Source organism: Zootoca vivipara, chromosome 12 (assembly GCF_965207765.1).
Source record: "Zootoca vivipara chromosome 12, rZooViv2.hap1.1, whole genome shotgun sequence".
NCBI classification, from domain to species: domain Eukaryota; kingdom Metazoa; phylum Chordata; class Lepidosauria; order Squamata; family Lacertidae; genus Zootoca; species Zootoca vivipara.
Genome location: NC_142595.1, coordinates 9,164,266 through 9,186,746, shown reverse-complemented (window position 1 = coordinate 9,186,746; position 22,481 = coordinate 9,164,266). Strand labels below are relative to the sequence as shown.

The following is a 22,481-nucleotide window of genomic DNA, read 5'->3' as shown; positions in this document are numbered from 1 at the left end:
GCCTGCTGTGCTCCGCCTCAGCCTGCTTGGCTAAAGCGAAACGGCAGCAGTGGCAGCAAAGCTGCCTCCGTTGAAAAAATGCAAATGAAGTGCCTGGGAGCATTGTGGGGCAGCACTTTCTGTGCTGTGCTCGCTGTGACTTGAAAGAGTGTGGGCTGAAGTTAGCCCAGGTCCAGGTCCAGGTTTCCTTCAATGGAGGCAGCTTCGCTGCTGCTGCCTCGTTTTAGTCACCGCTGCCGTTAAAGGAGCGGGTGAGGCAGGAGTGCAAACGCAGGTGGCTCTGTGTGCTGCCTTGCAAACGGCCCCCTTTCCTCTGGGGGGCGTGGACGTTGACCATGCCTCCTGGGGGGATCCTGGCCACATCATTGCCAGTTAGCCAATTGGGTGGCTGGGGGGCGTGGCTGGGGGCGTGGCTGGTGTGCCCCCTAGCTTTGATCCTGGGTACGCCCATGGGTCAGGCGGGTGAGCGATTGGCGGCAATCCCCCCCCAAAAAGCTCAACAACTGTGGGCAATCCCCCCCAAAAGCTTAACAATTCTGGGCAATCTCCTTCCATTTCTTTAATTTGGGTTCCCCAAAATAGGGGTCGTCGTCTTATACACGGGAGGGGGGGGTATGTAATACACGAAAAAATATGGTAGTTCCTGCCACTGCCTCTCAGTGCCCAATCTGCAAATGGGTCTAATACTGATTCACCTTACAGGATTGTTGTAAGGATTCCTCAAGTAGAGTACATATGACCACTTTAGACAGAGTATGATATAAATGCTAGACACTATTCTTCTTATTATTATTATTATTATCATCATCATCAAGTGCCCGCCTATACTGTTTTACCTGATTCTTTCTTTTTAAAAAAAAATAAAAATCAAGTGGAAGAATATTTAATGAAATTGGTATTATACGCTGCCTGAGATTGCAATCTCAGTATTAAAAAAGCAAAGCCTGATTAGTACTGATTAGTAATTTTTTGAGGAAGCAAGCTGATATATTCAGAGATTTAAATCAGCCAGCACCTTGCTTGCACTCAGTTTACAAGCATTACGGTCTTGCTTAAGCGTACACCTAAGGGGTTGTAAGGATACACTTGGAAATAGTATATCAGGCACCCCCAAACTTCGGCCCTCCAGGTGTTTTGGACTACAATTCCCATCATCCCTGACCACTGGTCCTGTTAGGTAGGGATCATGGGAGTTGTAGGCCAAAACATCTGGAGGGCCGCAGTTTGGGGATGCCTGTAGTAAATCTTAGCAAAATCAGGGGGTTGGGGGGAGGGGCAAACTTGAGTTTGCAAGAGTTGTTAAGAGCTGGTTTAATAACCCCCTTTGTTATAGAAATGCATTTCTCTCGTGGATGTACCACCACGGACCAACTTTCACATCACCTGGTGTCACCGCAGAGGCAAAGCCGAGCAACACATTCAGCTGCCACTCATCAAGAACTGTGCCAAATGACGTGTGAACCAGCACATGCTCACCACCAAGCGAAGCGCGCTGGACTCTGCCTGTGCGTAATAGTGGGAAAGGCCCGGCGTTTATCCTCCTTTTTGGAACAGAAAAGGCGCACTGGTTTCCAGCAAGCCTCCTCCTCTCCTAACCCAAACTACCGGTAAGATACACAGAGACGCACCTCTAGTTTCACCCTGTTTACATCGGGCCTCTGGCCAAGTTGTAACGCGCGTCGGATACCTGTAGGGGGCTCGTGGTTATGGGAACGCACCCCGAAGCCAAAGTCTCCGAATTAAAGCTCTGAAAAGGGACCAGTCCGTCTCCCTTCCACGGACGGACCCCGCTCCTCCATCCGGATCGCCAGGGCTTATGAATAAACAGGAACACACGCTAGTACTTCCTTAGCATCAAATCTGTCGACCAAAAGTTAGAGCACAATCCCTCAGCGCTCTGGAGTACGTGAAAAAAATGTCCGTTGCATTAAAAAGAGTTGTCTCTAGCGTATTTATTCGTTCTCGTGCATCCTTACACGATATTTTACTTTGGGAATTTTTTGTTTTATTGTTTACAATGGATGCTTCTTCTTACTAAAAACTTGCCTAGCTAGCATAAAAGGCCACGCCACAAAGGGAAAAAAACAACAACATTGTCCCTATAAATCCGAAGGGCATTTGTAAATAGTTACTGATTCTAAAGGTGGGGGGCGGGGAAGGGACTGCTGTAAAATAAAGTCTTTTGGCTTTCAATACGAGGAATGCGCACCGCGGTTTTACGCGCGCTTGTTTTCTCGGCTTCAAGGCAGCGAATGGACCTTTTTACTACCAAGGTTTATTTAATTCTGGCTGGATCGAGCCTCAGATTTTCCTCCCGGTCCACCACCCTGAATTTTCACACACACACACACGCACATATATAAAGGAGGGAGATTTGGATATAAGCCTCGGTGATTTAAATAGAAATTACTTTTCGAGCCACTGTTGTGATCAGAATGAGGCTTTAAAGTGCTTTCGAATAAACTTTAAACTAGGCTGTTATGAAGGCGCGTCCGCAGGAGAATATTTGCAAAAAAGCATCCGCCCCTGAACGGCAGGGATGAAATATTATGATTCTCTCTCTCTCTGTTTTTGCAACCAATTTATTTTCCTCCCTGCAGAAAAGGTGGTTCCAAAATCGTTGCTCAGATCATTTGCAGGGTAGGTTTTTTTTTTTTTAAAAAAAAATAAGACTTTGAAAATTCGGCTTTTCGCGAGAATAGCGCCAGAAATAAAAAAAGGGGGGAATTTTAAACTGAGTGGTGTGGGTAGAAAGTCATTTGTCTTTAAAAGTTTGCTTTCGAATAAACCGCCTTACCGTTTTCTCCCCAACAGCCCTGCGAGGCCGGTGTGGCGAGGGTCGAAAGCGTGCAAATTTTGAGTGGCAGGAAAGCTTCAAGGTGCCTTTTACGCCCCAATAAAATGACAGAGGAAAATAGTGGTCAGCTACATCGTAAATAGTCTGTAGGGGATTAAGTATTCAAGACAATCCCAGATCAGGGATCAGGAATTAACACGCAATTTTGCTCATGGTTTCTTGGGTGTCCCATGAAGTTTACTCTTGTGTAAGTGCCTCGTTGTTTATAGGATCTCACCCTGAGAAACGGCCTCTTCTGATCTCAGGGTGGAACCAAAATATCGTAAATGCACAGAGATCTCTTCTGGATGTTTCAGGGAAATCGAAATGATACTTTAAAATGTATATATTTTAAAAACTGTTCAAGGCACCAGTGCGTCGTTGTCCGCACTATACGATGCAATTTCATCAAGTATTTTTTTAAAAAAATATATCAGGCAATTTTCTTTATGAACACCTGTTGACTCACAATTGAAAGCAGGTTTTCAAAACCACGTGTTTCTTGGATATCTAGCCAAGGGAGTGCTGTTTATTTCATTGTTAATGATGATTAATGAGGCATCTGTACCTCTGATCAAAACGGTACTCTTCAGGTGCTTTCTGCTTTACAAGATTTCGTAATATATTCTTCTTCGCCGATTCTAATTTTATTTCGTTCGTTAATTAAAAGATAGACACCTGGAAGAGTTGTAGAGCTAAACATCTGAAGGCGACTGCTAAGTGCGGCGGGAGATAAAAGACTGTAGATTCCCCAAAATTAGAAATGCCACGAGTAAAACAACCGAATTGTTCCGCACGAACTCGGGAAGTTGGGCACGCAGCATCCAGTCTCCAAAATGGCATATAATGAACGCCAAAGATTCGAGAATCGAGGGCGTGGTATTATTATTATTATTAATATTATTATTATTAATTATCTTTTGAATCCGAGCTGATCAGATATTATAAATAGACAACTGAGTCTGAAATAAAATGAAAATGAGCGCGCCGGGGGTGTGCGCGTGGGAGCTGGTTTTGTTTCATCTTTGGGCCAAGCAAGTGATTATTTACACGGTGTGATAATTTGCACCCATCCTGTTTGGCCAGATGGAGTGATGGAATGGGCTTCCGAGGCGCTGCAACGCCAACACGCAGGTTGCATGAAGTATTCTTCCTGGAGGCGATCCTGAAACGCTTTTCGAATCGCTTTCCTTGGGACCCAAAGCCCCACTAACAGGAACCCTTCCAAGTAGTCTGACTCCAGACTCCCGGAAAGACCAAGTTTTGCTTGTCATCGAAAAGTTCTCCGCGTTCTGCCCTCGCCTCCCAGGGCAGCTGCAAGGGAGCAGCAACTCCCGCAAACACGAAGCGGGAAGCCTGAGCTGGGGCGAAAACGGCCGTCCTGTTACTCGGAAGTAAGCCCCGTCGAAAGCGCGCGCGCAGCATCTCTGGCGAAAAGATGCGCTGGGACTGAGATCCCCCTCACCCTACCAACACAAACACATTCAACTCATTGGTCCCTCCCCCCCCCCAACCTGTCCCACGTTCACTTTAATTCCAGTCCCCCACCCCACCCGACGTGCAGAAGCAAGTCTAGTCGATCCACAAGCACTTCTCCGAGAGAGGAGGAGCAGAGGAGGGGACCCCCGGGGCGACCAAGGCCAAGGGACCAGATCCCCCTCCCTGGCAGTGGCGGCGCCTCCGCTGGGCGCTGCCCGCCCGCCCCGTCGACGGGCTGCAGCCGCCTCGACAGCCCCTCCTTCTGGCATCAGCCAGCCCTGGGCCCCGGGCCGGGAGGCTGGGCAAAGCGCGCGGGCGCTATAAGGCTCGTCGGCGGCGACGGCAGAGAGGCAGCCCCCCGGCTCGCCCAGACGGCTCTGGGCGGGGACTTGTCCGCCTTCGCCGCGCCTCCCTGCTGCCTGGGCCATGAGCACCCGCGAACTGCCTCGCCAGCCCGCGCCACGCGCTCCTCGCTCACCCTCGACGGCGCCCGGCAGCCCGTTGGCGCCTTGGTCGCGGAGCAGCAGCAGCAGCAGTAGCAGCGCCCGGGACGCCCCCGCCATGGCCGTCTACTGCAGCGAAGCTTTCAGCGTGTATCCCCAGGCAGCAGCCGCGGCTGCGGGCACGTCGGGGCAGAGGCCGCCGGGCGCAGCGTACGCGCTGGGCGACTACGGGCCTCCGCCGGGCGCGGGCGGCTACTTGTGGGGAGTGAGCGGCGCGGGCCCCTACCTACCCAGCGGAGGGGGCGGCGGTGGCAGCGCAGGAGGAGCAGGAGGAGGAGGCGGTGGCCCCGGGGGCTCGGGAGCCCCTTTCCTGCCCTACGGCTGCCCGCCGAGGGGCGTCGGGTCGCCGGCGCTCTTGGGCTCGGCTGCGGGGCCGGCGGGCGGCTCCGGGGCGCCGTCGGAGCTGGGCTGGCTGAGCCTGGCGAGCCAGGAGGAGCTGCTGCGCCTGGTGCGCCCGCCCTACTCGTACTCGGCGCTCATCGCCATGGCCATCCAGAGCGCGCCCGAGCGCAAGCTGACGCTCAGCCACATCTACCAGTATGTGGCCGAGAACTTCCCCTTCTACAAGCGCAGCAAGGCCGGCTGGCAGAACTCCATCCGACACAACCTGAGCCTCAACGACTGCTTCCGAAAGGTGCCCCGCGACGAGGACGACCCCGGTGGGTGCATCGCCGCGCGTGGGGATGGCGGGGAGGGGGGGAAAGAGTGCCTCTGAGCATGGGTTTAGAGGCCCTTGAGGCACGGAGAGAGGGCAGGTGCCCCCCGCCACTCCAGTCTAGCACCCCCCCCCAAAAAAAACAGAATTGTAGGGTTGGGAGAGACCTTAGCTGAGATTTTTAAAGTCAATTTTAAAACTTCTTAATCTTACCTGATGGTGGCTACTGAGTCTTTTATATGTAGTATGTGTTTAATATGTCTGCACGTTTTTTGTTGTTGTCTAAATTATGCCCATGACAGCTGAATGAATGAATGAACTAAAGTATTGGATCCCAATGCCAATCTTTCTCTAATAATAATAATAATAATTATTATTATTATTATTTATACTCCATCCATCTGGCTGGATTCCCCCAGCCACTCTGGGCAGCTTCCAACAAAATATTAAAATACAGAAATCCATCAAACATTAAAAGCTTCCCTAAACAGGGCTGCCTTGAGATGCCTTCTAAAGGTCTGGTAAATGTTGTTCTCCTTTCTCATGTAGATCTTCCCTGATCCCTCCTTCCCTGGCTGGGAGGGGAGGCACCACTGGCCCCTCACATTGTCTGGGTACTGGGATGTGGGTCAAGACCCCGCTTTTCTTTGGAAGAGTAACTTCTGGCGGAGACCTAGAGTGGTTCCCAGGTCCTAAACAATTAACTTGGGAAGCAGGTGGCAGTGGAATGACTCGAGGCAGTTGCGGGGAAGTGTGTGCCATTCAGTTAACTGGCAGTGGGCTTTGCCACACCATGCCTGGAAAGGTTTAATCAGAAGTAAGTCCCAGGCGCAATGGGCCTAACTCCTAACTAAATACGCACCGGAGCATCTGTGCCATGCAGTCCCCTCGTGCTTATAGGATTGCACTGCTAGTGTACTTAGGATCAGGTGGTAAGCTAAACACCACTTCATTCAAAAGAGCGACCCCTTAACCTTTTCTATTTGCCAAGCATGTTTGCACATGCAGTTGCAAAAGGCATGCACTCCCTGCCCCCCCCCCCGCCGCCATTCCTTAAGGGAAGTTAGGATTTTGGACCTCGGTAGCGAGCTGGAAAGATTTCAGGATTAATTACGGCAGAGTAAAAGGGATGTGATCTGTGTGTGGTATGTGTTCAATTTGACATGCCTTGCAGCTATGCGCTTCCTCGCCGAAAGAAGCTGAGATTTCTTCGGCCTTGGAAAGGAACTTCCTTTTCCGATCAAAAGAGGTGCGCAATTGCACCGAATTCATAGTAACGGCCTTCCTTTGTACATGCGAGAATTAGGAATTCTCACTCATATACACACCGGCACGTAGATGTGTTTTGGGAACAAGCAACCTATGTTATCTTAAGTGAGCTCAGCGCAAACCCCGTGGAGTTTGATTTTTGAAGACGTGCTCTTCTGCCTTAGTCCCAATCTTGCACATTTTGTTTCCTAGTTACAAAACGGCTTCTATCAGCGTCCTCTGGGTGAGAGCAATAGCATAGTCACAGTCCAGCTGCTTTGAATGCAGGTCCCAAGTTCTGGGATCTTTGGATAAAGGATGGTATATAAACTGAACATATCAATAAATGTTCAAACCCCGGCATCTCCTGAAAAGTCTGAAACCCTGGATAATGTAATGTGCTGATGGACTCAGCGTAAGAGAGCTTCCTATGTCTAGATGCCCATAGAAATAAGAAGAAGCCATTTGCTTCATAGAAGGATTTATATCCCGTTTTTTCCTGTCTTTTTAAAAAACAAACAAACCCCAAATGGTATGTGATGCATATTTAAGAACTGAACTGTTTCCTGTTAGCTCATAGATTAAAAAAAAATGAAGATCTTTTCCACTCTCCATCTGCAATATGAAGGCAATAATTCTGATCTACCTTGCATGTTTAATTGTTAAGGATTCCTGAGATAGTTTGCGATGTGCCTTGAATACTCAAAAGTTCCCTATAAACTTTGCTGATCGTCTCCGAACTGGGATTTTGGGTATATGATTTTGCCGTTAGGCATTAAGTTAGCAACTTTTTTGACAGCCCCGGTAATTTCTGCGTACCACCTACAGAGTAAAACAGCGCTACAAAGCACAGCTTTCTCTTCAGCTCTTTCAAGGCATGCTAATCTGTCCATAGGGTCACCGAAAGAAAATACTGGGTGCTGCCCAATTCCCATCCATACAAATGCAGTAAAAGGCTGAGATGTTTGGGGAGCTAGTCACCTCCTTTTCTCCAAGCTTATATCCTCATGCTCTTCACTGTGTTCTAGATAACTGCTAGATGTCTGTCCCGCCGATTGAAAGAACAATTAAGTAGCAACACTGTTGGCATGTTTCTGCATAGATTGCTATTCTTCTTTATTTTTTTAAAAAAAGAAATTAAATAGCAGTCGGGGTGTGTGTGAGAGGTTTTTTTTTTTAACTTCCATTGTGGTCCCGATCTGGATTTCCAATGCACGCACACAAACATACCGGCAGCTGCTATTTGCGTCGAAAATATACAGTAATGCAGTTGTTGAGATATGCGTGACGAATGTCTCAGTTCATTTGGTGCCAGAGAAACGCACTTGTGGCAACAGATCACATAAAGCTAAAGGCTCTGTTTCCTTCTCCTGTTGACCTAAAATCATACACCCTTTTAATATGCGGATGGACAGTCATGTGAACAGGCCAAATATGGCCGCCTCTATCGCAACTACCGTAATATGAGCCTTGGCTCACAGCTTTGTTTTGTTTCCACTTGTAAGCAGCTTGTAAAAATAATTTTATATGGACATGCAGAATAATAGGGTAACATAGCATTTGTATGAAATAATTGCATAGGGAACACCACCCTTTGGGACTCACTTTTTGGCCCTGTATGCATTTTTTTATTACTTATTTTGCAAAAATTATGTACCACTTAACTAGAAGGAAGTTGTTTTCATAAAATAGGATTTAAAAAAATTCAATTTTTAAAATCCGTAAAAGATGTAAAAACAGTAGGCATAATGAAATTATCGGAGTCTAGGTACAATAAACAGTGTTTTAAAAAGCTAATGCTCATGATAAAAGCAGTTGCCTGGGTAGATATAAAGATTTTTTTTTTAAAAAAATTAACAATAAAAAGCTGGAACAAAATGCGACAACTTTAATATAGCTTGTCATAAAATTGGAACAAAGTGAAACCGCAGAGCAGCGGCAAAGGAATTCTCATGACACTTCACCCCTCCCCAAAGGCTTGGACAAAAATGTTCATCATCACCTGGCGATGAAAAGGAAACAGGGCTGTGGCGAGACACACCCCAGAGCGGGGGCTTTTCCATAGGCACAAAGCTGCCGCAGAAAAAGCCCTTAATGGTCTGCAGTGCCCATCATCCCTGACTGTTGGGCCTTATTGCCCGGGGGCTGGCGTGAGTATGAGCCTGACAACTGCCATCGGTTAGCTCTTGCAACAGACGCAACTTGGGCCAGCCCAAGCTCACGACATTTTGCCACCCGAGGCAAAGAGCAAGATGGAGTCCCTCTCAATTCCACAGACAGAAGCCGACTGGACTGGAAGCTGAACCAGAATTTCAACTGGTGATGAGGCTTACCGTACCTCAGGCAGCCGGCTAGTTTAGGGGTCCCAGGACATAGCCAGGCCTGTACCCCAGCAGAGGGAAAAGGCCAGGAGGAACTGTTGCCGTCACTGCCCCCAGCACCTGCCGCCTGACAGGACTGTCTCACTTTGCCAAACGGAAGCGCTGTTCCCGAACTCCGTGTTCCTTGGCAGTCAGGTTGAGATGGGGAGTTTGCAAAGTGCTGCCCTAAGATGAATCCTGTGCCGCAGACTATGACTTTTTAGTAAAAGAAAAACCAATGGCTCAAGCAAACACTAGGGAGGAATGGGTTAGACCAGTGATGGGCAACCTTTTGAGCTTGGTGTGTCAAAATTCGCCAAAAAACCGAGCATAACTCGGGTGGTGTGTGACACTTCGAGAAAAAAACCATTAATTTTGCGATATTTATAGTTTAAATAACAAAAATGTATAACTGTAATATATAACTGTATTTAATAAACCAAAAACTAATTATTTAACCAAACCAAACCAAAAACCCCTTATTTATCACAAAGTGCCCAGAGTTGTTGAGCTTTTTGGGGGGAGCTGCTGACCAATGTTTTGGAGGTTTTTTGGGTGTGTGTGTGTGCAAAAGTTGCTTTGCTTTATTGGGGGGATGCCCCAAAGCTGCTGCACTTTTTTGGGGGGGGGAGAGAACAGAAATAAATGACGAATAATACCTTCGCTGGAACTAACATGCAGCACCGACATAGTCTGCCAAAGCGCCAAAAAACCCAGCACAGAACGGGTTAAAAAACGAACGCTGTTACACCCAATCATAGTCTGCCAAAGCGCCAGAAAAAACAGCACAGAAAGGGTTAAAAAACCAATCTCTGGCTACCAGCAACAACAACAACAAAAGGATCAGGGTTTTAACAGCGGAGACAAGCTGTAGCAGAGACAAGCAAGCTCTAGCGGAGGCCAGCTGTAGGAGGAGCGGGAGAACAAATGGGGGGAAAACAACAACAACAACAACAACAACAACAACAACAACAACAACAACAACAACAGCACGAATGGGCCGATGGGGCGTGTGCCAGCAGTGAGGGCTCTGCGTGTCACATTTGACACGCGTGTCATAGGTTCGCCATCACTGGGTTAGACTGAGCTTCTGTTCTGAGAAGCATTGCTCTTGCAAAGTTACCCCGGCTGAGCGAGGCAGGGAAGCTGACTTGGACAAAGAGGTGAGAAGGAGAAGATTGCTGAGGTGCCTGCCCAAACGTTGTGCTCCCTTCCCGGAGAAAATTACCTCAGTGGTGAGGAAACGTAGCTGTAGTGTACACAATCACGCTTTCTCACTTACTGCAAAAGATTTCCCGGGGATAAATTTGTAGCTGAGAAGCTGGGCTGCAGCTGAAATGACAACTGGGGATCCCTCCTTCCGTGAGCATCCACGAGGAGGAAAAGAAAGGCCAGTTATTTCCTTCGAATGAACCACAATCTACAGATCCCCAGCTTTCATTTTTCTTTTTTCAAAGAAAGAGTGCGTTTCTAGCCTTCGTAGAACCTGAGATATGAGGCAAAATGTACAGTTCTCCATTTTTTGCGTGAGAAAAAAAAGCGTGCCTCGGTGTTTTCTCCTCCCAAATTTGGATACCCATGCCCCTGGCGATGTGGGGCTTGTTATGCCAGAAATTGCTCGGTCGTTCCTTGAGGGGCATTTGAAAATCGCGCTAGAGATCTAGGTAGGGGACAAAGCTTAGGGTTGGGTGGAAGGTCCTCTGGGTGCCATTGAGGATGGCAAGAGAGAAACTGGGGACATTACAAGTGTGTGTGTCCGGGGGGGGGAGGGGAGATGCCACCATATGCTACATCCATGGAGGTGTTCAAGTGTCTGCTCAAATGGTCGTACAAGGAATGCGGCTAATACAATTTCTCCAGGTGGCTTGAACAAGTGTTACAAGTGCGAATCTTGAACAGGAAAAAAAATCTGCAGCGTAGAAAGACTTGATTTCAGACGAACGAGGCAGGGATTTAAGGGTGATGGGCATCCTGAACGCTTGTCGACTTCAGGTTTTTTAGCAGCTGTTATAATTGGCTAGAAATCCTCCTCTTTCATAACAAGAAACCAGGTTCTGCCCATCATGGTTTATTGTGAGAGTGGGAAAGTAGTATGCTTAAAAACAGATTTATCTTTTAAAGCACTGGTGTGCGCTTTTAAAACCAACTTGTGAACACATGATCTTTGGAAAAGTTTGCAGATGGGCGATTTTGGAAGAGGAGGTTGGGAAGAGAAGAGGCTCTCTGTCGTGCCATAGATGGTATTAAGTTTGCTTAACTAAGAAGGCTACTTCCATCACAGAGCCAGCCAATGGGGTGCTCTCCAGATGTTGAACTACAACTCCCATCATCCCTGACCATTGGTCATGTAGACTGGGACTGATGGGAATCATAGTCCAACAACACCTGTCCTGCTTTTATTCCAATTACTGGTACTGCCTAATCTACCTCCCCGGGTGGTGGTGGTCAATAAATGAGACAGGAGTTCTGTGCTATGCGTGTCTTGTATGCAGCTGGCTAGGAGCAGGGCCGGTGCGTCCATTTAGGCGAACTAGGCAGTCCCCTAGAGCGCGTAAATGGAGGGGGCGCTGGGCAGCCTGCCCCGCAAAACCCCTGCGCCACCGCCGCCCTCCCACAGTGCATGCTTGCGCTCCTCCCGCCTATGGAGGGGACGCTGTGAGCTCCTCAGCGGCTGCAGCGAGTGAGCGGTGGCGGCAGCAGCGCCCGTAGCTGAAGCCTTCAGCTATGGCCGCTGCTGCTGCCTCCGCCGCTCGCCAAAAGGAGCACAAGCCAAAAGGAAAGCTCAGCGCCCTCCCGCCTATGGAGGGCACTGAGCTCTTCTTTTGGCTTGCACTCTCCCCACCTATGGAGGGAACGCAGGGGTGTCAGCATGTGCCAGGGGCGCAAAAAGGTGTTTTGCCTAGCGCGCAAAAAGCCCTAGCACCGGCCCTGGCTAGGAGGCAAACCCACAACACTCATTGACAAAATCAGCATCCAGTTAATGAGCAAAAATTGGTGAAAAGATATCATGTAATTTCCGTATGTGAGGCTTAGGCCACCTTTTGAGCCTCCCTTGAAACCTCTTCTTATCATTGTTACAGCAGAAGATAATATTTGTAATATAAATGAAGCACCTTGATCCATGTAGGATTTTTCTTGGGGTACGCATACCCCTAAACATTTTTGTGAATCTAAGTTTGGCCTCATTGAGGGGCAGTATTTCAATATGAGTAGGAAAATGAGAGGGACGCGGGTGGTGCTGTGGGTTAAACCACTGTGCCGCTTGCGCTTGCCAATTGGAAGGTCGGCGGTTCGAATCTCCGTGACGGGGTGAGCTCCCGTTGTTCGGTCCCAGCTCCTGCCAACCTAGCAGTTTGAAAGCCCGTCAAAGTGCAAGTAGATAAATAGGTACCACTCCGGCAGGATGGTAAATGGCGTTTCTGAGCACTGCTCTGGTTTCGCCAGAAGCGGCTTAGTCATGCTGGCCACATGACCCTGAAAAACTGTCTGTGGAAGCAGACAAATGCCAGCTCCCTCGGCCTGTAAAGCAAGATGAGTGCCGCAACCCCAGAGTCGTCCATGACTGGACTTAATTGTCAGGGGTCCCTTTACCTTTACTTTAAGGAAAATGAGAGTACCCCTAAATGTTTTTGGGGTGGGGGGTGGGGAAGCACTGCATGTAAGCCTGAGGTGGGAAGACAGTAGATTGGGATCTGCTGGTAGATCTCTGGATGATCTGAGTCCTGAATAGTTTAGTGACAAAAAATAAAAACTCCTCTCCCCTCCAGCCCTGGAAATTTAGCTGCCAGAATGAAGAAAGCTAACCAGGAGTGGACTTTGGTGTGAAAGGAGCCGGGTTCAGTTCTGGCGCTGAAAACAAATCCCTAAGCGCAGCACACAGAATTCTAGAGTCGGAAGGGACCCGAAGGGTCATCCAGTTCAACCCCCTCCAATACAAGAATCCTGCCCACAGCCAACCCTGGGTGGGCCCGAACCACTAACCTTCTGGTTAACAGCAACACAGAAGTGCTCAGAGGCACTCCATAATGGAGCGCTAGGGGCAAAAACCTGCAAAAAAGATTCAACAAATCTGCTCGCTCTGATACATGGTTTGTGTTCGACTCACAGGCTGATTGAAGCAAAAGACGATTTACACTTCATATATTAAACTGCGGTGTAGAGCGTCTACTGTAGCAGTTTTCTTGGCAAGAAGTATGGAGCAAGTCTGCTTTTCTGCAGGTGTTCACCGCTTCCAGCTCCCTGTCTTTGTTTACCGTTAAAAAAAGAAAAGGAAAGGGAAACAGAGATGGAGAACCTGTAGCCACAGAGCTGTCTTTACCATTGGTCTTAGTGGTTCGTTGCACCACTGGGCGCCCAGTGAGTGGGGGAGCTGTGTGGCTTTGCCGGCAGCCTCCCCTTTCCCTGCACGCCCGCCAGTTGCGCCCCGCCAGCTATATGGCTGGCAGGCGTGCAGCTTCCTTCCCAAGCCTCCACAGGAGGAGAGCAATCCCCGCAGAGGCTTAGGATGGAAGCTTCCCTCCCAAGCCTCTGCATCTGCTAAAGATGGCCCCGCTCCCAGTCGTTGTCCTCCTCCTGCTTCCTGGCGAAAGGCACAGCCTTCCCGGGCTGCCTTCTCGGGTGCCCCCACACTGGAGAGCATGTCCGCCAGCACATTTCCTTGCTTGATCGCCGCCACCACGCCGGGGGGGCGCCAGGGGGGATCTTTGCACCACAGCGCTGGATATGCTTAAGACGGCCCTAGATTTTGTTGGATGCCAGTCCCTGTCAGCTGTGTGAATCATTTGTTAGACGTTTCAGAGCCCCCAAGGGGACAGCACACTGATTAAGGAAATGATTTATTTCAGTTGTAATAAAATAGTTGGCCTCTGGTGCCCTGCCCTTCGCAGAACAAAAGATACCCATTTTAATGAGTAGTGAGCACATGGGAGAAGTGAGATATTAAGTTATGCAGACAGGACTGTGGCTCAGGAGGTGCATTGAAGGTGGGATTTAAATGAAGGCGTCCGTAACTTTTCAGCTGGCCGCTCCTGAAGGTTGGGGGACGTTCTGAATGTCCTCCAACGCGGTGCGAGCAGCTGGAATTGAAAGTGAAAATTGGGAAGTCTGTGTGTTTGTATGTGTGTGTGTGTGTGCATGTAGTATTTATGCATGTAGCTCTTTGGATCCTGGCCAGAACCAGGGAGTTATGAACAGGGCCGGATTTAGGTTTGATGAGGCCCTAAGCTACTGAAGGTAATGGGACCCTATTATATGTCCAGCTGTCCTTTGTCATCAACAAATTGTCGCTGTTTTTTTGTGTTGAATATATGGCGTGTGGTAATTTATGGACCTAATAGGTATCTAAAGCAGGGGTCAGCAAACTTTTCCAGCAGGGGGCCGGTCCACTGTCCCTCAGACCTTGTGGGGGGCCGGATTATATTTTGAAAAAAAATATATGAATGAATTCCTATGCCCCACAAATAACCCAGAGATGCATTTTAAATAAAAGGACACATTCTACTCATGTAAAAACACCAGGCAGGCCCCACAAATAACCCAGAGATGCATTTTAAATAAAAGAACACATTCTACTCATGTAAAAACATGCTGATTCCCGAACCGTCCGCGGGCCGGATTTAGAAGGCGATTGGGCCGCATCTGGCCCCCAGGCCTTAGTTTGGGGACCCCTGATCTAAAGCCATTTGCACATGCAGAATGTAGGCACCCTGTATATAGAAATGAGCAAACCAGTGATATTTTAGGGAGCAGGCTAGCAGGCGGGGCCCATTACTTACATCATAGGAGCCTACACCACATAAAACACTGTTGCTGTATGCAGGTTTTATCTTATTTGTTTTTTATCTTATATTCTGGAAATGTACATCAAGTCTCTTTTTCCTTTATTTTTTGGGGGGCCCCCCAAGAGAGTGGGGCCCTAGGCTATAGCTTGTTTAGCTTATACGTAAATCCGGCACTGGTTATGAATGTGCTACATTTGCTAGTGGAGATTTCACAGTTTTATTATACAGCAGTGCAAACTTAACCTGGTAAAAGAAGAGGTTCTAACTCACAAAGTCAAAGTGAGCTGCAGCGATTTCTAGAAACAAAGAGCTCAATTCTGAACATCCTAATTTAGTTTTATAAACTCGATCCACACTTTTTTCACACATAAAAGCACATCATGCACACACACACACAAAAGGGGGGGGGGAATTCAACGCAAAATTTAACAAAAAGCCAAACAATCTCAAATAAAACATCAGCCTTCAGTTGGTTACTGAGATCTGCAAATCTGAACATTCACTTGGTGACCTGAGTTTCTGGTTAAAATCCTGGGATATGTTTAGAATGATGTCTGTGCCCCAATTTGTAGGATTGAGTGTGCTCATTATGGGTCCAGGCTCATTTGCCCATTTTCTTAAATGGAAACCTTTATTGGAAGCCAAGTCTTAGCAACCTGTCTTTCAAACTTCGTTCGGTGGTATCTGGCGAAAAATACAATAACTGCTCCGACGTTTCCTACTATTGACCAAACGCTAGGGTCATGACCCAGCAGCTCCTGTGGGGCTGTGTGCGATTGATGGGGATCTTCACAGACCCCAAATTCTGCTTAACGCCCCCCTCCCCTATTGCAATATGCCCAACTATTTTGTGCTAGGGGAGTTTCATGCATTCTTCCCATATGTGGATAAGAACACATTGAACAGCCAGGTGCCTATGGGAAGCCCAGACACAGGACCTGGGTCCACAGCACTCTCTCTCTGCTTGTGATTCCCGGCAACTGGAACTCAGGGCATCCTGCCTTCTGCCAGTGGGGGTAGAAAAATGGGACCAGTAGCTTTCTTTCTTCCCACAGTCATTCCTGAAGCTTCATAGAACCTGCAGAAGGGAGGCCCAAGTCATTTATAGCTGAAAACGGTTCAATACTTGGGAGCTGCAAAGCACAGAGCAGTAGGGCTCACCACTGTTTATTTCCTTGGGGAAATAAATGTAAGAGCTTGGCATCGAGTTCTTGCATAACAGAAACTTGTTTCGGAGCTGTTCTTTCTCGGCTGAACTGCATTTTCAAATTTGAACGGCAGCTTTCACTTTTTTTATGTGGAATGCTAGGGACTGCAGACTCTCATCAGCAATGGATTGATCTGGAAGCAGTTTTAAATCACACAGATTTACTTGTTTGAAGCTGTTTTGGTTGGTGTTTAAGTGCACTAGGGAACGAATGAGCGAGTGAGTATCTGTCTCTGTGCCTTTGCCTTTCAGCAAAGATGGATAAATATTTGTTAATTACATAGTAATCCTATATAATAATATAATAAAGTGCAAGTGTCTCTGCATCCAGTCCCTGTGTCCACGCTACTGCGCATGTGCCCCACGGACACAGGGATTGGACGCAGAGACTGGACGCACACATGCGCGCGCTCTCCCCAACCCCCCACCCACCGTTTCCCTGCGGCCGCCAACCGCCGCTCCTGGCCGGACTGAGCATTGGGGGGGGGGAGGAGAGCGTGTGTGCGTCCAGCAAGGACAGGTCCCGGGGTTCGGAGAAGCACTGTGCAAGCGTTTCTTCAAACCCCGGGGTGTCTCCTTCCTGTCGGCATCCAGCAGCACTGTGCGGAGCACCGGATTGAGGAGCCGGTCTGCAGAGTCAGTGCCCAGCAACGCCGCACGGAGCATCGCCTCCTCAATCCAGCACTGCATTGCTGGGCGCTGACTCTGCAGACCGGCTCCTCGATCCGGTGCTCCGCGCAGCGCTCACATATGCCCATTTATTTAACTGGCTGAACGACACTAGTTTCTTATACTTCCCAGTGAACTCCCTTTCCTCGCCAAAAGCTTCTACATTAAAGGTTTGCTAATATGGTTCCCCCCCCCTAGAATCATAGAGTTTGAAGGGACCCCCGGGGTCATCTAGTCCATCCACCTGCAATGCAGAAATCTCGACTAAAGCGTTCATGACCGTTGGCCATCCAACCTCTGCTTAAAAGCCTCCATTGAGAGGTAGAGTGCACCACCTTCTGAGGGAGTCTGTTCCACTTTTGAACAACTCCTACAGTCAGAAAGTTCTTCCTGATGTTTAGTCAGAATCTACTTTCTTGTCCCTTGAAGCCATTGGTGTGGGTCCTACGCTGCAGAGCAGCCGAAAATGAGCTTGCACCATCTTCCATGTGATAGCCCTTTAGATATCGGAAGATGGCTACCATATTTTGTCTCTGTCTCCTCTTTCCTGGACTAAACATACCCAACTCCCTCAACCATTCCTCACAAGGCTTGGTTAATGATCTGTTAAGCAATTCAAAGAATTAGTTAGAAAGCCTTCGGTTTTGATCCTATACATCCATGCACCTCGGCATCTGCCCCATTGAACTCGGCGGGACTTGCTTTTGAGTGGACATCTATAGGATTACAACGTAATAATTCTTAGTTGACTGAAAGGAGAGATTTTATATCTTGTTGAGTTTTATCCCTGGCATGCCTATTCTTTTCTAGTCCTAGGTATGGAGCAGGCAGTGCTTTCCCCCCTAGAAAAAATAGGTGCTGGTACTCGCCACACCTTTTAACAACAAAGAAAAGAGGTGCCAGTACTGCGTACCTTTGAGCGCCCCTTGGAAAAAAACAACCACTGGGATTGGGAGCCTGTGCCCCCTGGAGATGTTGCTGAACTACAGCTCCCATAATTCCTGACCACTGCCCATGCTGGTAATGCTGATGGGAGATGGATTGCAGCAACATCTGAGTGCCACAGGTTGCCTAGGTGTAATGATCTCAGGCAGGCAAGCAAGCCCTGATAAGAATTCATGAGTCTCTGGCAGTTTTATGGTACGTTTATTTACAATTAAGGAGCTGGTCTGTGACCGTAATAATAAATTCATTAATATTTACAATTAACATCCAGAGTGCAGCTCCGAGCCTGCCGCTCTTAGTTACGAGTCAGTCACTCTGAGTCTCCGCCCCTTTTGCAGCACGAAGGGCGCCAAAGTCCAGTCCTTCCACTCTTGTACTTCTGTTGCGTTGTAACCCTTTCAGGTATTCTGGTTTGGGGAGAAGGTGGGTGAACTCCCCCCCCCGCTATCAAACAAGGCCCCTCTAAACGCTGCCTCCCTCCTGGTTGCATAGCAACCCCCTCAAAGCCGTTTATCTCCTCCCCTCCCTCTGCCTGCGAGCTTTCCGAGTCAGCCATGTCCCTGACACTAGCCCAGACATCCCCAAACTTTGGCCCTCCAGATGTTTTGCACTACAATTCCCATCATCCCTGATCACTGGTCCTGTTAGCTAGGGATCATGGGAGTTGTAGGCCAAAAAATCTGGAGGGCCGCAGTTTGGGGATGCCTGCACTAGCCTGTAGGACCTTTGTCTCTCTTTGGCATTATCTTAATTACATATAAAGGTATCTATATACGCAGTTGGCGCTGTGGGTTAAACCATAGAGCCTAGGGCTTGCCGATCAGAAGGTCGGCGGTTCGAATCCCCACAATGGGGTGAGCTCCTGTTGCTCGGTCCCAGCTCCTGCCAACCTAGCAGTTTGGAAGCATGAAGTGCAAGTAGATAAATAGGTACCGCTCCAGGCGGGAAGGTAAACGGCGTTTCCATGTGCTGCTCTGGTTCGCCAGAAGTGGCTTTGTCATGCTGGCCATGTGACCCGGAAGCTGTACGCCGGCTCCCTCGGCCAGTAAAGTGACATGAGCGCCGCAACCCCAGAGTCGTCCGCGACTGGAACTAACATTCAGGGGTTCCTTTAACCTTTACCTTTATATACCGCTGATATCATGTAAATATACCATAGAGGTGTTTACTGCAATAGAAAAAACATTAAAACCAAATGACAGCATCTTAAAAAGTTTAAAAACAAGTTAACATAAATTACACATAAATTGTGGACTACACAACTCCACAAATGTTTGGGACCGGACTAAGATGCTATTCGGGAAGTGTGTGGTTCTGCAGTCTAAAGGAAAGGGTTCCCTTTTAACCCCCTGCTCTCTTGTCATCCTTCAGGAAAGGGAAACTACTGGACCTTGGACCCGAACTGTGAGAAAATGTTTGACAACGGGAACTTCCGGCGCAAGCGCAAGCGTCGCTCGGACCCCAGCAGTTCTACAGCTCCAGCCGCGGCTTCCACACTGGGGACTCTGAAGTCGGAGGAAGGCCACTCCATCCCTTTAGTCCCAGGAAAGCCATGTGGGGAAAGCCCCTCCTCCGATCTGGAGGCGATGGCGCCCATCAGGGACCATTGCAAGAGCGCCTCCCCACCTGTGATCGTCTCCCCCGCAGCCGGATGCCTCAGCAGCTTTTTCACCAGCATGAACTCGCTGAGCAATGGCGGGCGTCTGGCCGGGAGCCTCGGCAGTGAGCTGCATCACAGGAACCTCCCTGCTGGACACCCGGGGGGCTGCAGCTTCGCTCAGGAAGTCGCCCCTGCAGAGCAGCTCCAGCGAGTTTCGGCGCCCGCTGCTGCCTACTACAGCCCCTTCCACCCCGGCAGCGGGGGCCAGTCAGGCCAGTACAACCACTTATACAACTTCACGGTCAATAGTCTCATTTATGCCCGGGAGGGCACTGAGGTGTAGGGCCTTAAGGGGTCGCAGGACGAGGCCAAGTTTACGTTTCTGCATCCAGGAAGAGCGTGCCTTTCTTGTTGTTTTTGAAAACAGACTTCGGCACAGGGACACCTGTAATGCCCAGGAGCAAAAGTGTTTTTTTCATATATATTGGAATGGGGGAATTCGGCAGCCCAACCTGGACTAGACAACTATCTTTCTCCCCGCTGCATTTTGCAAGCAGGCCATCGAGTTCCGCAAACAAGGGTCGTCTGGACTGAGCAATTGGCAGAGTTTTTGGTGCTGAAATGAAATCAAAATTAGGGCCAAATATAGAAGAGTTGCCACTGCTTGTTGCTTGGGTTTGTTGCTTGTTTCTTGAGTCTTTGTTTACAAGTGCTGTGGTGTAAGAGAGACAGATGAAGAGATTTTATGAAGTGCCTTGAAAAATGTAATAATAATAATAATAATTAATAATAATTCTAGTTGCCTTTGGCAGTAATGGCTTATTTGAAGCTTCTCTTAGATCCTAAAAGCTGACCTGACAGGTGCTTATATCTATCCACCCCCAGCCCCATTTCTGCAGTCTACAGACAGGCACCAAACTTAGGTTTATTGAGCCCCTGGTGGGCTTGTGACCAAGGTATCGCAAGTGCAGGCCTGCCCTTCTCTATGTATGCCACACTGTCTCCTGTTGCAGTTTGTTTCGTGTTATTTGTCTCACTGTCTGCTGTGGTGAAAATACACAATTTACACCATTAATTACACAAATTAAGTTGCCATCAGGGTTGCCATATTTTGATGGGCAAAACAGAGGACACATTGGCCGACTTCCGCTTTTAACTACGGATCTCTATGGCGACTCATTTTACATACCCATGAAAAGGAGGACATGTCCTGGGGAAAAGAGGACATGTGGAAAATCTAGCGGGTGTTGAGTTTTTCCACCCCCATTCATTTCCTTGCAGAGAAACCACGGTGCAAAGGGGGAGATTGGGGTGTAACCAGCGGCAGAGCAAGCCAATTGGGTGCCTGGGGCGGTGTGCGTGCCCTGCCCGTGGGGCGGAGCCAGCCACCCACGGGGGCACCCCGCAGGGCCTCCGAGGAATCTCATACCTGCCAAGTTCCTCTCTGAAAAATAAGGGACCGGACCAAAATTAGCATACCGGAAGTAGCACGGCGGCCATTTTGGAACTGGGCGGAGCATGCTCAGAAGTGACTTTTGATGCTGCGGTGCCCAGTTCCAAAATGGCTGCTGCACCAGAAGTCGCGCTGCAGCCATTTTGGAACTGGGCATAGCAGCATCAAAAGTCACTTCTGAGCATTCTCCGCCCAGTTCCAAAATGGCCGCCGCGCCAGAATAAACCGGGGAAAAACTAAAAAATCAGTTTTTTCGGCTGGGGACAGCCGGAAAAATGGGGATTTCCCATGGAAAACGGGAGACTTGGCAGCTATGGAATCTGCCTGCCTCCTCCCACTCAGCCGCCCCTACAGCTGAGGGGGAGGCAGCGGGCGGACCTTTTGGGGCAGCGCAGAGTCTGTAGGGCGCTCAAACCAGGCCCCGCTGTGAATGCCACCCACCATTTTGTCACCCCCCTCAATGGGGACACCCGGAGCAGGCTGCACCTACCACACCTCCCTTGCTACGGCCCTGGGTGCAATGAATGACATAATGTTTACAGGCTAAGATCAACAGTAGCAGCAAATACCGATTGAATTGTTTTTCAGACATGGGACGGATAAAGGACCATTGGCCTTTCCCCCTATTGTTCCCGTTATGGTCGGCATTCTCCGACACCCTTACCTGTCCAAACCCAAATGTTGCAGTGGTGCCGTAGTCTACCTGACGAAAGCCCCTTGTACTTTGTGGGGGACTTTATGCAAGTCTACTAGCACACTTCACTGAAATCAATGCCACTGCCCTCCTGAGATGGTACCACAGGGGTCAGCAGCCTTTTTCAGCCGTGGGCCGGTCCACCGTCCCTCAGACCATGTGGTGGGCTGGACCATATTTTGAAAAAAAGAATGAACGAATTCCTATGCCCCACAAATAACCCAGAAATGCATTTTAAATAAAAGCACACATTCTACTCATGTAAAAACACCAGGCAGGCCCCACAAATAACCCAGAGATGCATTTTAAATAAAAGGACACATTCTACTCATGGAAAAACGCTGGTTCCCAGACTGTCCATGGGCTGGACTGAGAAGGCAATTAGGCCGCATCCGGCCCATGGGCCTTAGGTTGCCTACCCCTGTGGTACTACTTCAGAGTGCTGGAGGAGGTCGCCTATAATCTGTATCTCCGCATTGACAAGAACTCCCTGCACGTAGAAAACCACTCATGTCCCAGCTTCTGCTGTGCTGATTTTCCTGTGTGCTGGTGTGTTTTGTCAGGGAGCCTGCAAGCACGCAATTCTACACCTGCCTACTTGGTCTCAGTAGCTCCAGAAGGGCTGTGCGATTTGACTGCTGTGATCATTGATTGAGCCCTTGCTTCAAGTGATACATTCAGACCTTGGTGTCAGGATCAGGGATTCTTCTTCTTCTTTTTTCTGGCGCAATCACTTTGATGTAAGCTTAGTACCAAAGACATAAAGTTTTTAGCCTTCCAGTTTTACCAGAACAAAGGCCTTGGGTATATAGGTGTAGTTAATAAAGAATAAAACAAACTTTTTTTATACCTACAGTTTTGTAAATTATGATCTCGACATTGTACTTATTTATAATGCTTTGGGAAAGTTTACTGTTTTGCTTTGGTAGTTTACTAAGGAAATTTAGGCACAATGGGAATAAAATGTTGAAAGTTATTATTTTTTAAAGACAAATTCTTTGCCTTCCATTCTTGTGTTTTTGCATTTAGTCCACAAGCTGTTGACATGTGAG

At 48.7% G+C, this 22,481-nt stretch overlaps 1 protein-coding gene across 1 annotated transcript; it reads left to right on the top strand.

The window, feature by feature from the left end:
* The first annotated feature begins 4,741 nt into the window (after positions 1-4,741).
* On the top strand, positions 4,742-19,931 carry FOXI3 (forkhead box I3). Its single transcript, XM_035135084.3, has 2 exons — positions 4,742-5,477; positions 19,054-19,931. Exons 1-2 carry the CDS (start codon positions 4,742-4,744, stop codon positions 19,623-19,625), a joined length of 1,308 nt encoding a protein of 435 aa, XP_034990975.2. The 3' UTR covers positions 19,626-19,931.
* The last annotated feature ends 2,550 nt before the right edge of the window (positions 19,932-22,481 follow it).

What these genes read in the sequence shown, in the direction of transcription:
- FOXI3 (XM_035135084.3), top strand. Translation starts at nt 4,742, where the DNA reads ATGAGCACCCGCGAACTGCCTCGCCAGCCCGCGCCACGCGCTCCTCGC. An exon ending in CCGCGACGAGGACGACCCCG is followed by an intron (nt 5,478 to 19,053) that starts GTGGGTGCATCG and finishes GTCATCCTTCAG; the next exon opens with GAAAGGGAAACTACTGGACC.